Source organism: Manis pentadactyla, chromosome 4, assembly GCF_030020395.1.
Source record: "Manis pentadactyla isolate mManPen7 chromosome 4, mManPen7.hap1, whole genome shotgun sequence".
Lineage (NCBI taxonomy): Eukaryota > Metazoa > Chordata > Mammalia > Pholidota > Manidae > Manis > Manis pentadactyla.
Window position 1 is genome coordinate 50447139 of NC_080022.1, and position 17810 is coordinate 50464948.

Here is a 17810-nt window from a genome sequence, read left to right on the forward strand (position 1 = left end):
TTTTCTGCCCGTGCTGTGCTGCGGCCTCTGACACAGCTGTGCACATCCCAGTTGCTTTCCTGCTTGGCAGAGGATTACAATGATGCCTATTTGTCCAACTCTATCCATCCAAGGATTTCAAATACATCATAAACTCATCAATTAATCAAAGGCATGGCACCCATTTCGAGATGATGGGTGAATTACATCCTAGAAGATTACGAGAAATGCTCACATCGACATAGTAAATCAGGGATTGTTTCCTGATGGATTCCTGAGCAACACACCAAGTGCTAAAATGAGGGGATTTTCTCCAGCTCTGAGCCACAAAATATGTCTCTCAAATAGAAAACTTCAGGTATAAAAAAGTCACTGCATTTCAACACATCTCTTAAACTGGATAAAAAACTAAACTGCAGTAAAATGACTGAATCCATTAAAATAGAGTTCACTGGCTTGCCTCTTCAGAGTAAAGTATTACCAATCTCCTTTTCTAATAATTAAAAACCCCTCTGAAACTCCCAGATGTTTAAATATTGGGTTACTTAGGTGCTGGGTGCTGTGGTCTGTTTGGAGTGAGGACTCTGTGCTGTAGTCCAGCACCTTCAGCCCACTGCTGAGAACAACCTTTACAGACAGCTGCAAACATTCAGGATTCATTCAGCTAATACTCCAGCCCTTCCGGGTTTTAATATGGTTCAAACCTCTTGAAGAAACATTTTGAAGAAGTGTTCCAATCTCTCAGGATTTTCCACTTTGTATGTAATGAGAAGTAGTTTAAGTTTTCATTTGCATGGGTGGAAATGCACTCAGGTCATTAGAAATTCAAGGAATGACAACCCATATCCCATTTCTGATCTGGAGCATCCTATATAGCACCACATTACTCTACCATGTGCGCTGTCCCAACCCAGAAATCACTTTGCCGTGATTAGCTTCCAGGATAAATGAATCCTAGGATGTCATGATTACTTAGGACTCAAAGCCAGTCAGAATTTGCCATCTGCCTTCCAGCCATTTTGCAAACCCAACTGAAGAGAGGGTTTCTCAAACTGGCCGTGCAACAGCTCTTGTGTTTTAATGCTCTTTAGAGCCTGATATCAGCAGCACTTAAATGTTCTATGTCAAAATACATGTGTAAGGATTAAAAGTAGTATGGGACGTGTAAAAGTGCTTTTCAGGGCCAGTCATTCTTTGATATTTATCACTTCATAGTGGTAACATCTGCCTCTAATTTTAAGAGTTCTTTTTTTCTGTGCTCAATTTTTTTTCTCTTCAGAAGAGAAATCCTATCCTCAAAAGACTTAACTGGTCATTTTTCTCCTTTTGATGTGCTTGATGTTTTTGTGAGTTTGTCCATAGCACTGAAACCGTAACAGGCCTTTAGTTTAAAAACAAAATCTTTATAACACATAACCATTATATTGGGTCACAAATTTATGTCCTCATCACACATTTGGAGATTTTGCAGAGATATAATTTATTATAAATGTCATTAATCTGCTAATTGGACTACTTGATAGATGTCTTAAGTTGACTAAAGCCAGAGAAATAAACTCCCTTGTGGGAGTGGTTCAGCAGCTTACATTCCATATGCATATCTGGTTGTTTTTCACATTCAGAAACTCAGCTGGTAACAGGTGTCATTTGAGGGCTGGTCAGTGAAAGAAAAAAAAAGAGAGAGGAACCTAGTTTTGTCTCTTTAGACACACATGGAAATAGTCCTTTGGTTTGAGGGTAGCCAGCCTACTTCTAGAGCCCCCAACGTGGTTTGTTTTTTGTTTTTAATCTTGTACAAAGACTTTTTCGTAACAGGTGCTGGATAAAGTTAATTATATGAGTAGAAATAGCTGCACGCGATGGTATATCGCTAGCCATTCTGATGGGTCTGTGGGGAGTTGTCTGTATAAAATTGGATCTTGTGTTGGGTTCCAAAAAAAGGTGTGAATATGAGGGAGAAGTGCTAAATCATGACTCCAGAGAAAATGTCGGCCGTGAGCAGTTTTTAGTTTAAGTGAAAACCAGACTTTAAGATTTGGACAAGTAAGACAAGGGGGAAAAAAAGAGTGAATCATGAACTCCAATATAAAAGCATTGTGGTGATCAATTTCACCAAACTGGAATAAGACATTCATTCAACAAAGGCTGTGACTGAATGAACTATCTCATTTACTTAATTGATAGGAAAACCTTTGCCAGGAATTTACCCTTTGTGTCAGATAAGTAATTTTTAATAAAATATTTCCAAGATATGAAGACAGTTAAGAAAACAGCACAGTTTTTAATAATTGCACTCACAAGTAAGCAGATCTATCATTACGTTGTCACAAAGAGTGACAGTGAACAGAAACACCCTGCATATCCCTCTCAGATAAGTATTCAGTGTAATTAGACAGGCACCATCTCTTCTCGTGAGTATAGCATTAATCAGGAGAGGTGCAGCTTTACATAGAAATTTTTTTCTGATATGTCCCTGTTAAAAAAATCTATTTTGTATAGGTGAAGGAGGGGAAATAATAGTGAGAATGGTTGATATCTTGATCTGGGGGATGCTTATATGAGTGTATATGCATATCAAAATTCATCAAGCTATGCACTAAGATTTGTGCATTTTATTATACGTACCTCAATATAAAAATGTTTTAATAAATATTTTAAAATATTTTGTTAAATATTGTGCTTCAGAAAATGACTCATGCAGCTATGTACAGTTATTTCCCCTTTTCTTTTTGTTTTAATTGCATTTGATAACTGGTCCTTTTGCAATACAAAGCTGCATTTGAGGTTAGTGGTTCATTTTGTTTTGGAAAATATCAGAATAATGAATATACAGAAAAAGAACAGAATAATGAAGTATTTTTAATCTTTGAAAGGACCTGTTGGCTCATCTGTCTAAAATGAAGGCATAACTCTTTTAGAGAGTGGTTTTCTTACAAGGAAAGGGCCAGAAGTTTTCTGCATTAAATAAAAGCTCAAGAGGGTATTATGTTTAGTACACATGGTGTGGGGGATCACGGGGAGAACAGTGTATCACAGAGAAGGGACATAGTGGATCTCTGGCAACTTGCTGCACTGATGGGCAGTGCTTGCATTGGGGTATGAGTGGAGACTTGATAATATGGGTAAATGTAGTAACCACATTGTTTTTTCATGTGAAACCTTCATAAGAGTGTATATCAATCATACCTTAATAAAAAATTAAAAAATAAAATAAAATAAAAGCTCAAGAGGGAACCTCTTTCTGTGAAAAAGTTCACCTTAAAATGATGAAATGTGTTGCCCCCTTCCAACATGCCCAACCTTAGCCTTTTAAAAACACCCATCTACTTTTGCTACGTAGCTTCTAGCTTGAACTATGAACTACTACCTAGTTATGAAGTGGCATCAGTTCAGTTCATTACACAGCTCTATCTTCCTACTTTCTCAGAGATTCAAAAGGCATTTGAAAGCAAAGAATAGCGTTATGGAAGGATGGCAAGCAGATTTCACTGAGTAACAGGTGGAGGTCAAAGTAGTTTATTTGTGGGGACAAACAAAATGCAGAGATGAAAAATCAAATGCTTAGCCATAATAAGGTTTAGCAAGAAAATGCTGACTACACTAAGCTTAGATTCTAGCTGACCGAACCTTTTCTAGTGTTCGTTACTTGATTTCATAGTTCAAGCAATTTGAAGAGACCTAAAATTATATTTCTTTTTCCCCCTCTGAAATGTTCCAATCAGTTTCCAATTTTACTTTAAATAAAATGATGGGTGCTCTGCTTGTATCCAAAGAACATTGGGACTAATAGATCCCCAGTGCCAGCATATCCCAAACATGGAACTTCACGATGATGCATCTCTTATATGAAATTTTACCAGTAGGACCTTAAACTTCAAGCTTTCAAGCAAGTTTTAACTGACAGAAGTGAACATATTTTAATAAGCACTTAACTTCATATCACTGAAACTCGTACTAGAGGTGGAGAAAAGTATGTGTAAGGTTATTTACTGAGCTTGAGCACTGAGATACTCCCATGGCTTTTTGGACATGGAGAAGAAAGGGCTTTCATTTTTTCTCCCCTTTTATACATTCTCTATTTGTATAGTACATACATTTTGCTTTTGTAACTTACAAATATAAAATGTATAAAAGTAATATAAACATAAATATATATGCATACACACACACACACATACACACACACATTACATATATATGTATGTAAGATTTTACCTGCTGTTCCACAGCACAACCAAAAAAGTAAAAGATTGTTTGGTGGTATATACAGAAGAACTAATGGAACTTTCTGCAGGGATGAAAATGTTCTGTATCTGCACTGTCCCATAAGTAGCAGCTAGTTAAATATGGCTATTGAGCGCTTCAAGTGTGGTTATGCTGAACAACTCCATTTTTTAAATCCATTTAATTTTAACTGATTTAATATTAAGTAAACACACATGACTAGTAGCTACCATATTGGACAGGGCAGATAGAAACCCAGCGTATGTATGATTGAGTTTTTCACTGTTCAGCTGGGTATCTAGGCAGAATGAATAAAACATCATGCTATATTATATTATATTTATTTTTCATACAAAGGAAATAGTTTGGTTTTCTCAGTAATTTCTTCTTTATTCTCCATTCTCTGTGAATGTGTGCAATTACTTTGTTGAGCCAAAATCAATCCTTCCATAAACACTTGGGAGGATGGGGTGGCATGAGGGAGGATGGGATGGGTAGGGAATCTCCAACTTTTAAGTATAATATGGAGCATCAAATATAATTTTTAAATTGCAGTCCTAACACTGGGGTGTCTGTATTTACCCTGAAAGGAGAGGAAATCCCCTAAAAACTCAAAAGAGTTTATTGTTGGCCCAGGAATGAGATTTTGATATAACATTTTCCTTGTGTCTATTCTTTACTCTCTCTGGTTGTAAATTTTCACTCACAAATGAACATTTGGAATACATTAGAGAACTCATCGTTTCTTTTCTCCTGAATAATCCATATCATTTCTACTCCATTCTCCCATTTTTAAAAATTGAAGAAATCACTTACATGCAAGCCTTTTAAATTACCTGAACTTCTTTATGATGTGATAATTCTTTTGGGGGTCCTTTTAGCTCATTTTAAATGGTTGCCTATAGAGTAAGAAGGAAAAACCTCAGAAGGTATATTAACTCGTCTTATTCTCTCCATCATAAAAGTGATTTTAAAACGTTTTTATTCACTCAAAAAGGTTAAAAGTCAAAATAGTCAGACTGTTCTACTTTTTTTTATTGTTGAGTCTGTGAATCATAATAAATTACATTAGAATGAACCCTAATGGATTTTATCATTAGGACACAAAGCTAAGATGAGTGCAGTACCTTGAACTACTTCCCCAAGTCAAAGAGCATCTATTTATACCCACAGGAACAGAATGGTCCTTTAACCACGGGGTTAATCTTTCCCACCACAGCCTTTATTTAGCATCATGGTTGGAGATGATCTCATCCCAAGGTGCAACTGGGAAGGTCCTAGAGACATCCTGTGCTTGCCTGTGGAGCCGTGGCTGTGGTGCTGCGTAGTTCTCCCTCTGGAAGAGATGAGTCTAAGCATACATGTGTTCTGGCAGATGACTTGCAAAATATTGTACTGGTACTCAACCTCCATCCTGTGCTTGAGAAATGGCACTGAAACTGACGCTGTCACCACTGATGGGACAGCCATGACTGGGGGTACCTACTCTTAGACCTGGAGATGTAAGAGAATCGGAATGCCCGAATCTAGAGAGAACTGTTACAATAGCAGTTAGCATGTAATTTAGGCTAAAGAAAAATATGTATCATTAATAAGCTCTATACTAAACCAGCTTATGATTGGTTTATATCAGTATGGTAGATCAATAATCGGAACCTTTTTCAGAAATGGGCACCTTGGTGGAGTATCACTGAGAGGAGGAAGAGGTCTGGCGCACTGGAGTTCAAACCCTGGCTCCTCCACGTACTAATGGTGTGGCCTCACCTGCAGGACTTCACTCCCTCGGTTATCCTCTGTCTGAGTCATTGCTTACTGTCCAGCTGCTGGACTTTTCCCATCGGTAGATAAACACACTTTCCTGTCTCTCATCTTCAAAAAGCTCTGCCTTGCTTCCCTCCATCAACCCACAGCTACTACCCTGCTTTTCTGCTTCCCTCTGTAGACCAATTTCATGAAAGAGTTGACTACACCCATTTCCCCTGCTTCTTCACTTCCCACTGATTTTGTAAACTATTCTAACTTATCTTCCATGTGCCTGACTCTCCTGGAGCTCATTTATTCTCATTATACTTGACCTCTTGATAGCATTCAACTCGCTTGATCACAGCCTTTTCCTTGAAATACTTTTCTTAATTTCTATAGACTTATACTTTCCTGTGAGTTAAATGCCTCTACTTAGTTGACTATCTTGATGCTGATTTTATTAGCTCAGAGGACTCTCTTGATGTCAAGACTCACTGAATTCTAAATAATTGTGTGTATCAGACTTTACTTCTGGGTAAGTGAGATAATGCTGCATTATAATGATCAACTAGGCTTGGAAGATGTCGATGAGTCTTAAAAGAAGAATTTTGATCCTTTCTGCTTATGTCTGCAAAAGGTTTTATAGAGAAAACAACCTGTTGACTAGGCAAGAGGCCTATTGTAAATATTAGATGTATATAGTTACTATTTTACAACTTAGCATCTCTGGGTCATTATCTTCTTCTAAGCCTATTAGAATATTTATTTCTTGGAGGTTCTGTTAGAATTACTGATAATACATTCAGTATGCTTAATAAAATCCTAAGTGATCCCTACGAAGGCCAAGAAAAACCTGTTGTGTGTAAGACAAGATGATTCTTAGTATACTTCAGAAATTTTCTTATTTTTTGCTTAATCTTTTACAGCTGATATAACCTTTCTTTGAATTTTTTATTTGGATAACAAATATGAGACTTCACTTATAAATATAGTTTACTGACTTAAATAGGACACTGTTCTTATATTATGCAAGGGAAACTTTGTGAGGGAGTGTGATGTTTTATAAAACATAAGCTTTAGGACCAGAGGGACCTGGGTCTGAAATACTACTTAATAGCTGGATGGTCTTGAGCAAGTTGCTTGACATCTCTTGATACCTAGTTTCTGTAACATTAAGTTAGAGGCAGGCAGGATAAGTAGTACCTACCTACCTGAGATGAAAGTGTAAGTAGTTGAGCTATTTGTAAGTACAGAGCACATAGCAGGTACTCCATAATTCGTAGCTTTTATTATTTCCAGGCTGTTTTTTGGAAATGATCAATATGCAGAGATTTGATGACCATCTCTTCCGCAGCCTCCTGGCTTTCTTAAGGCTGATAGATGAGTGAACGCTGCCAGTGGCCTTTAGGTTTAGTGTAATAGTTGCTATGGCAAAGCAGCAATAAAGATGGGTCATTGGGAACTAAATGGTGACAATGGACAGGAGAATATCTAAAGTCTAATATGAACAACCAGACTTAACTGTATTTTATGGTCCTCTCTAACCTACCTACATATGGGATTTTAAAACTAAAGTGCAGACTTTGCTTTATTCCACAGCTTCTTCCAAACAGATTGTGAGTATAAATGAACATTGTTGAAACAAGTTTCTGTTCTTGACTTTTATACCTTGAAGAAAGAGACATATACCAGTAGAATCTTCTCTGCCAACTTGCATTACGGCACCCAAACTCCTACAACAGACAAGTTCCCGCTGTCCTGAGCAACATTTACCAGGCATAATTTTCACAGGATACTGAATTTTTTAGTGAGTCTCCCAACAATAAGCACGAACCCAGACTTGTCACAGTTTTCCATTTAAAAAATCCAGCATGTTGTTCCATTGTCACCGGAATATAGTTTATTGTAATATCTCCCTTTGCCCCTGCTTCCCATTAATATTGTAGCTCCTTGACTCCTAAAACACCTCCTTTAAGAAATTTTCTCAAGCAGAGAGCAGCATTTTACTTCTCATTCCTGCAGCATTTGCTCCACGACTGTCCCTGTAAAGTTCTTGGTCAAACTGTTTGATAAATCTCATAATTTGGGAGAGAGTCAAGTTGAAATTACTTTTTTCCCCTGTATCTCCTTTTTCCTTTCTGTAGCTTCAGGTTGCAGCAGAAAGTTACCAAAACAAATCTTGATTTGTTATAGGAGACCCCAATAATTATTTTTGAGATTTTTAAAATATGATTTGATCTGACTTTGTTATTAATGTCTCTTGAAAGAATCAGAGGGAAATAGAAATTTTCCAAAGTGTTTATACCATTGGAAATAACCATTTATTAGTCTCTGTCCTAAGAAGCTGTATGGGTGAATGTAAGCTAAGTAGAAAACCTCACACCTAGGATGGATTTGCTAAAAATAATGGAAACTTCTGGAATCCTAGAGAGTAATTAGTGCACAGTAGGCATCCTTCGTACACACATTTCTAGCATTGACAATGGTCTTATGTTTGAATATAATGTTAGGCTACTATTGCTGTATCACAGATTACCAAAAACTTAGCTTAAAACAACACACATTTATTATTGAAGTTTCCATGGGTCAAGAGTCTAGGCACAGCTTAGCTGTCCCTCTGCTCAGGGTCTCACAAGGCTACAATCAAAATTCTGTCCAGGCTGCATTCCTATGTGGAGCTTGGGGTCCTCTTGCAAACTCTCATGATTGTTGGCAGAATATAGCTGCTTATAACTTTAAGACAAAGGTCCGGCTTTCTTAAAGCTGGCTGTCAGCTGGGGGCTCCACTGAACCCTGCAGAACCCTGCAGTTCCTAACCATGTGACCCTCTCATATGCCCTTTTACAAAATGGCAGCTTACTTCTTCAAAGCCAGCAGGAAAATCTCTCTGATTTCTAGTCTCTCTCTTAAAGGGCTCACCTGATTAGGCCAGGCCCACCCAGGTAGTAACCCTTTACTTACCTCAAAGTCACCTGCTTAGGGACCTTAATTACATCTACAGAAGTCCATTCACTTTTGCAGTATAACTACCTAACCACAAGAATGACATCTTCTATATTTGCAGGTACTGCCCACATTCTAGGTGAGGAGACTATACAAAGTATGTACCCCAGGGGCCAGGAACTTTGGAGCCATCTTAGAATTCTGAGTACCACACACTTAATGATGACTCTAATGGGATCTTTGTCAATACATGTTTGGCTCTACATACAGGGTTTCCCTTTTGGGTTTCTCACTCACAACTGCCTCCAGGGATCTGTCACTGAATGACTAGAATTTCATGTATGTTTGCCTTTGTCCTCTGAACACTATTTGAAATGACTCAGATAGCCAAGAAAAATGGAAAAATGGAGAAAAATTCAGAAAATCTGATGGTTAGAAAAAAACCAGTGATAAGGCAATATGCGTCTTGAAATCCATCTCCAGTTCTGTGCACCACCAATGGGTTTTGTATAGCAATCGGTAGGAGGAAGTGTCCCATTGAAACAAGCATGATGGTAAATTTCTGCTTCCCATTCTATAAAATTCTTTATTTTTACATACTGGGAAGAATTTTGCGGTAATATTTTGTTTGTTCCAGAAAAGGAGGTAGCATTACTTTATAATCTTTTTTAAAAAATTTGATACTTCTAAAAAATACTTTGAAATTAAAGTTTTGATTCTTTAAGAGAAAGCCAGTCAGTCATTATTCTGTACAGTAATTGTGTAACAGTTGTGCACAGCTAATTGGTAAAAGAAATTTTAGCAAGCAGTTTATTTTTAAAGTAACCTGCAGAAAACACATTTGATTTCAAAAATAAAAGGCAAGATTAATGTTCTCTCCCTTTTAACATAAAGCAGTATACTAATGTTTTGAAATTTCAACTGATCAATTAAGTATATGAAGCAAATTAACCAAAACATACATTATGCATATGGAGAAAATATTAAAGTATATCATAAGGAAATGTGCTCAACGTGAGTCCTTCAGAATTGAAAACACAAAGTAATTTTGAGATTCATGACAGCCTTAGGGCTCATATTACTTGACTGTGATAAATTTAGAAGATTGTTATACACAGTTTGGCTTGTTCTTACACACAGACACTGGTTCTTCTCTCTTTAACCCTTTCAAAAAGGATTTGAATTGTGTGGTTTTTTAACTCATTTACCAACTTGATCGTCTTGATGCTTGTTAGAGCCTAAATTTTACTTCCCCTTTTAAAAGGATAAATGGTGGATTTAAATCATGTCAATATTTCTATAGTATTTAGAATGGCATGGGTTGGAACACATGAACTTTTCAGAGAAATGATAACTTTTTCTTGAGTCCAACCTTTTGCTTTCTTTAATAAGTTTAGTTCAGATACTGCATTTCAACAGTGATTCTATTATCTGAAAAAAATTCTGCCATCTTAAAAGTTTTGACACTTTTTCTATTCTATTTCTATTTAATGACACATATTTTCGGCATTTGACTGAGTTTAAATCAGTGGACTGGTTGGCAGCCTAAAAATCTGCACAGAAGAGGTTTCAGTGAATTGGGAGGTTTGTTTACATTTTGGTAGCCTCTTATTTCTTTCCCTTAATTTTTTAATTTGAATTCTCTTCTCTAATGTAATTACATGATTATACCTTAGGTTAGGTTGCTTGCAATGAACACTGATCCAAAACCTCAATCCATCCTAATGTTAAAACACTGGTGTGGGTGACTTTGGTTACTGATTCAACAAGGAAATAAATACAGCTAAAGTCACTTAGTGACTTTGTTTTTAATTCAAATCATATAGATATTAATCTAGAATGGATCTGATCCAGATATGTCAAGTTAGGGGGAAATCACATGGCACTTCATATTGTCCTTATGTCTGACTATGCAGATGTGCTTACCACTTTGCCATTTGTTTCTTTCTTGGGGTCAAACCCCCAAGTTTAGCTCTGTCCAAGCATCTATTAGTAAAGCCACAATAAAGCTGAGACTTGTACAAGTAGCTTAAACGTCTTTTCAGACCACTTGCTGTGTTCCGGACCCTTTGGTAGATAAACTGAAAATGGATGGGGCAAAGTAGACACCGTCTCCATCCTTATAGAATCTGTAGTGACACCTGAAACTTGTGTTGCAGAATCTCATCAAGGAAATCTGTGATCAGAAATAACAAGAACATTTCGATATTTAGATACAGACATTTAGATATATGTAGACAGAGGCCACACTAAATTTCAGAACAGATCTATGCCACAAAGCAGTTGGCACAGTGCACAGTAGTTAGCAGCCACTCAATAACAGGTACATGCTAATATCATTATTATTTTTATCACTGATTTTTCCTGCTTAGTTTGGTCCTAGGCAGAACACAACACATGTACACATACATAAGTAAAAGGAGATTTGGTCCTTTTGATATGAGTGCAGACCAGTTTTGTGCTACAGACTTAAGAGAGCCCAAATTTGTCCTGTGGTGTGGAGACAAGGAGTCATTTCCTTTATTTTTATTTCCAAGTTTTCATTATTTTAATTGGCACCCTACCAAACTGATAGGTGCCTCCAGTTGTGTATGTCAGCATGGTTGCTGAGAACATTATAAATCCAGTAATTACAAGGAACTCTTTTCCCATTATTTTCTTCCTCAAGCATTTTCTGGGTTCAAAATGCTATGAAAACCTTAGAAACTATAGTAAAAACACTATTTTTAAAAATACACTGTATTGTATTTTCTTAACGTAAAAGTAATATATATTCATCATAGAAAAGAGAAGTGAGCAAAAAGGGGCCATGGAAATCACCCAAATCCGACACACAGAGGCAACTGTTACCATTTATACCGTATTTCCTCCCAGTTCTTTCTCTGTAAATGGAAATATATTTTTAAATGGCATCATAGCCTAACATCCCATGTTTTTAATTCTTTCCATGTTTTTATTCTGTGTTGTTAAATAAACAGCTTGCCATGTTGTTGTTCTTTTACAGCATTATTTGCATCGGCTCTACCATATTTATTTAACCAGTCCCCAATTGTCGGGCACTTAAGGGTTTTTTTACTTTAATCTCTTCTCTTTTTTCTATTATAAATAATTCATTGGATGAGCAACTAAGTTGTCATTGTTGAGGGTTTTAAAAATGCTAAAGTAGCTAAATTATTTAAAATGTGAAGCCAGTGCCTTGGTGCCTAAGTAAGGTAACTGGCAAGATGAAGTCATTGTGGATGTCTTCCTGTGCTTCTACGGCCTCCTTTTAGGAAGGGTCCTGGACGCCAAAAGCACATGCAACTTTCAGGATACACTGGGCAAGCGGCACTCCTTAATTAAAGAAGAGCAGTAAGACCAACATGAGCTGTGATTTAGTTGAGTAAGTTGAAATCAATTATAGGCTGGCTTACCAGGATACCATCTCTCACCTGTTTGCTCTGTGACAAATTCAAAACACTTTCAAATGGTTTTCCATTCACAAGTTGATTTCTTTTTTTAATTCTTTAAGTGTTATTTTTTAGGTTGCACAAGCTGTTGTTCCATGAAATAAAAGTGTGCTCATCAATGCATCCTTCTTGCCAGGAATGCCATCCCCAACCACACTGAAGAAGTCGGAGAAGTCCGGTTTCAGCAGCCCCTCCCCTTCTCAGACCTCCTCCCTGGGAACGGCATTCACACAGCATCACCGACCCGTCATCACAGGGCCCAGAGGTGAGCTGCTCCTCGGGCCCCTTGCTTGTGCTTAGGTCATGGCCTTGGGGCCAGCATAGCAAAACGAGAGGCAATGAGGACTCCCCTAGAATGCGCCTGAAGGCAGTGAGTGTTCCAATTTCTGATCCTTGGGGACAGCTTTAGAATGTTAGGGACTGAAGAGATTGGGCATCAAATCCTTAATCCTTACCTAAGGCAAAAGAGGGACCAATCCTCTTTCTCTACTCACGGAATGTTGCAAAGAGGTGGGAGGTAATTTGAATGGAACCAAAATCAAATCGGTCCTACATATTGTATGAGAGGGGTGAGTGTGTGTGTGTGTTAGGTGAGTATATTTTCCTGTAGTCAGTTACCTGTTTTCAAGTAATCGCTATTTTCATTCTCTCATCTCTGCCGGTTCTCCTTCCTTGAAACCTGATTTCATTATGTGGCATTTTACATTGAAGCTGTTTGCTTCACAGTGTTGACGAGCTGTCTTCATTCACTCCTTTTGAAGTGGTAGATAGTTTGTCTGGTTTTCATCTCAATGTTTTCATTATTTTTGTCTCATGTGCTTTTAAGTTTATTATTAAAATGTGCCCACAAGAAATATGATTTGTATTTTGCATTAAAGACAAGCTTTAAACCTCAAGAGAATGTCAGCAAATCACTTTACTTGATCTTATTGCAAGATGAAAATATTTATTAGTTTGTTTTTGAAACTCCTACAGTAGGAGTATGAATAATTGTAACCCCGTTTGCTTTCTTCCATCAGATTTTTGTTTAGGTAGGTCTGTGACCTACCAGCTGGTACCATAAAACATCCTAGAAAGTTATGGCCTGTTGTCTACTTTGACATATGCCTGGGGAAACTGATATTTCTTGTATTAATCTCAATGTTAGTCCCACAAATCTGAACCTCTTTATAAATACCCTGTGTGTATCTCAGGGAAATAAGGCAATTGAGAGGGCTGTCCAATGCATGCATGCAGAAATCACATTGGAAAAGATAAGTATTCTGTTGAGCTAAGCAATTTTTATATACACAATTATGAAAACTTACTTGCTCCATCTTTAAACATCTTGTGATCATTGACAGAACTTTCTCAAGGTCCCTTTTTATTTCATGTGTGCATGTGCGTGTATGTTATACTCAGAGAGGATATTTATACATATATATAGAGTTCTCATCTGAAAACCTTGCATCTGAATTGGAGTATATAGTCCCAGATGAGTCTCTTCAAATGGGGTAGTAGTATGATACTATCCTCATAGTCAACATTCATTAAGCATCTAAAGTGCAGTGAAATATAAGAGATATGAAGCCTTTATAGTGAGAAGATTTTGGTCTCAGGGAGATAAGGCATGTGGTGATTCTCATCTTTTTATGGTCAGGTTAAAATATTCTAAATTCTAAACGAATGTTAAAAGCATAAATTCCTGCAGAGGAAGGGACTGTGGATGTTCACTCATTCATTAAACAAGGATATACTGACTGCCTGTCACTGGGAATTCAGTGGTTCCTATCCTCATAGAGCAGAGTCTAGTTCAGCAGAGTCACACAAGACAATAAGCAGTTAGAAGAGGATGGGAAATGTGCTTTTACTTGCTACTTTCTATCAAATAAAGAGTCTTGAAAGCATAGGTAACATTGAAGTCAAATCACGTAAGGTGTTTACAAGAATGGAGGGCATTTCAAGCAAAAGAAAGAAAGATTCATGGTGTAGCATGGTAGTAAGGATTGGGAAGAACAATATACTAGCAATCAGGATAGCCGGGTAAGCTGCCCTTTTGCCTTTCCACTTACCTTCTGGATTTTGTAATGTCTTCACCAGTAAAATGGGGACAGTCTTACTGTTGAATGAACTTTTCCTCCCAATCTCATATTCTTATACTGAAACTACAATAAAACAATATTTGTAGAGACTCTTTGAGGAGTGTAAAACAATGTATATATGTTATCATTTATTCAATAAATATTGAGTGTCTTTCATGTATCTTGCCTTAAAACCATAGTTCTAGAAATTATTATAATGATTCTATCATTTACCCATGGATGCCATGATTGGGAGCTTCTTTGTGCTAGACAGTTAAGCACATTTGCTAAAACCACTCACACACTGGCTTGAACCAGAGAGGACCTCCTTAGCCTACAGAACAATGAGTTTTGATCTCCTATTCATATTCATGAAAATGTTTAGGAGGAAAAGGGAAGAATGCCTAGTCTAAGAATTATGGAATATCAAAGATTCTTTGTTTTCACCAGAATTCAAGATGGTTCCCAGCATCCTCGGTTCTCCTTTCTGGAAAATCTACTCAGGTACCCAGTCTTATTGCACCTGCCCCCCTTAGTGGTCTGATGAAAGGAATTGGAGTAGTTGAGATGAAACTCTTCAGTGGCATCTTTTTGGTAAGAATCATAGAGTTGAGATAGGCTAACATAAGACAGTCTTGGGCTAAGATATTTTTAAAAGGTTGGTGTGCAGACTCTTGTTATCTAAGAAATATTTGTACCAGTACCATATTCCCTTTAATTCTTCTCTGAACCAGTTGGAAAGCTAATGCTTGGAATAGCATCAAATCTAGGACTAAGAGTTGTTATTTTAGGAAGATGAACCCAGATTTAATGCAAGACAGTCTGACTGAGGAAACCAGTGTGGAATAAATGTGATGTGCACATTAAGGGGAATTCAACCTCACTTGTCTCTTTTCTTGTGAAGAGTTGTTACACCCAAACTGGTAAATCATTAGAGAGCCAGACGGACAATCAAAAAATAATCAAACTTCAAAAGGGCCTGGGAGAAGAGAAAGGTGTGTCCTTTATCAGGGTCCTGGGGCATGGATGAAGTGGGGCAGTGGGAAGGGTGGGAGTCCTCTAACTTCACTATTACTCAGAGGCATGTGGTATGTTCACTTCTGGATAGCACCCAGATTGCAAGATTTCTGCTCCCTGCCTTAAAATTTCTCATGGGAATGCCTTGACTAGACAAACACCATTTACAAGCAATAACTGTGTAATATATCTCAATGTCCAAGCTAGAGGTGATATTTTAACAGAGCTTCAACAAAGCAAGGTCACCTCACAAAAAAATAATGACCCTATTTTTGATTGCAAACATAAGCTGTATTTGGAAATTTGGTGCTCATCTTTTACAGTGAAAACCTCTCTTTGAAGACTGCAAAGCCAAAACAGAAAAATAGGGTCTTGAAGGGAGGCAGCCAGCATAATGGTTACATGCAAAAGCTCAGGGGTCGAATGGACCAGTGTTTGAATCCCGTCTCCACCACTTACACCAGCTGTGTGAACCTAGCACATTGCTTTACTTCTTCTCCAAGCAATAGTTTCCTCAAGTACAAATTGGAGATCATAATATCCACCTCAAGAGAATAGTATTATCTAAGGAGTAAATGAAATCATGTATTTGTAGTTGTTTGCACAGTGCCTGGAAATAAAGTATTACTCAAGTCATGCAAACAATTAAGTCACCCCTTTTCATCCAGGCTTCAAAAAACCTCATGGTTTCCCTAACTGCCTTCACCTGTGGACATTCTACCCATTCCAAGAGCAGCTAGAGGAGGACTTGGACCTCCTCGGCTCCACCCAGGCATCATCTCACACTCCTCACACTCCTGTAACCTTTCCTCTCTGCACTTTTCCTCCACCAACGTCATGTTCTGTTAATGAATGTACATGTCTCATTGCTCTCCTAGAATGGAATCTCTGAAAGGAAGGATCTCTAACTTACACTTTTTGGTTATCTTCATTGTGCCTCACACAGTGGGTTTTATGGTCAAATGTTGGTTGAATGAATAAAAAGTACTAAAAATGCACATAAATGTACACAAAAGAGTCATCCCTTCCCCCACACTGGTAAGTTCTCATTGCTTCAGATGAACTAAGTGTGAAAGATGCATTACAGTTTATGCAGCACTTCTTTATAGGGAATGTCCAAGATTGGAAGAAACATGGCCTTTCATTCAAAGAAAACTTTTGCAAGTTTATATATACAAAACTTTGATATTAAAAGCTATGGTTTTTCCTAGTTTGTGCTATTCTAATCACTTCCCTATTTACATCATGAACATAGAGATGTGTGGTCTCTAACAATGAATCCCTCTGATATTGGCTTGCTTTATGGCTTTGATAAATCAGTCAACCTTATGGCCTCAGTTTGGCCATCTGTATCATGCTGATAATACTTGGCCAGTTATGTATGTAAAGTTAGGTAAAGGGGTTAAAGTATTTTGAAATATTCTTGGGAGTGAGGAAGATAAGTTTCAGGAAAGATTTGTATGTCATTATACATTATTACAATTACTGTGCACTTTGAGCTAAAATATTGGGTTTCAAAAACTTTGTTTTATCAGCATTTAAAATTTTAACCATGATAAACTATGTAATCACAACAATTTATCTAATTCATGATAACTGGAAAACTTTGTTTCTTTTCCTTTTCAAGAGTTGGAAGTTTGACTACTTAAAGGGTCTAACTCCTTCTGTGAATTATTTGTAGTAATCTTCAATGCTATTTCTTGAAAGTTTGTCTTCTTGAAACTTATGTTTCTCTCTAAAGTTTTGCTATTTTCAAAAAAAGAAAAGAAAAGAAAATCCGAGGTCATGAATGATGCTCAGTTTAAATGCTCTGCCCTAAGTAAAGCAAGTCCGTGCTTTAGGGATTTTGAAATGGGGAGGAGCCCATACTATAGACATTGGAGGTTCAAAATAATTGGCAAATAAGTATTTATTGAGTTTCACCTAGAACCATAGAATTTCAGAATGATACTGACAATCTTCTGGTCTAATTAGTTCCCTGTACCAGCTAAGAATGCATTTGCTGCAACTAGTAGAAAGTCTGACTGAACAGGTCACATTTTTTTCTTATACAGAAACTAGTATGTGATTCAGGACCATTATGGCAGCATCAAGATGCTATCAAGTGTTAAGATTTCTTCTCTTAGCCATACTTGTGTGGGCTGTATTCATCCTGGCGCTGCAACCTCATGGTCACAGCGTGGCCACTGCACTCCTGCCTCGCATCAACATTCCAAGCAGAAGGTAGGGAAAGGGCGAGGGCAGAAAGTGCTTGCTGGCTTATTCTGCCACCTTTTATAGCATCTGACATAACATAGTCAGAACTCTGGCACGTGATCACCTCTAGCTGCAAGGGAGGCTGGAAAAATCAAGATTTTTAGCTGAGCATATTGCCAGTCTGTATAAAATTAAGGCT

General features: G+C 37.4%; 1 protein-coding gene across 10 annotated transcripts in view; it reads left to right on the forward strand.

The window, feature by feature from the left end:
- The window catches only part of NFIA (nuclear factor I A), a 351544-nt gene that overhangs the window by 262995 nt on the left and 70739 nt on the right, over positions 1–17810 (forward strand). For 7 of the 10 annotated variants that reach the window (XM_057500256.1, XM_057500257.1, XM_057500255.1 and 4 more), the window contains 2 exons: positions 12475–12603; positions 14849–14902. In XM_057500256.1, coding sequence (XP_057356239.1) covers positions 12475–12603; positions 14849–14902 — 183 coding nt within the window. The remainder of the gene's footprint in view (positions 1–12474; positions 12604–14848; positions 14903–17810) is intronic. The other 3 variants (XM_057500258.1, XM_036911247.2, XM_036911246.2) reach the window with 1 other exon arrangement.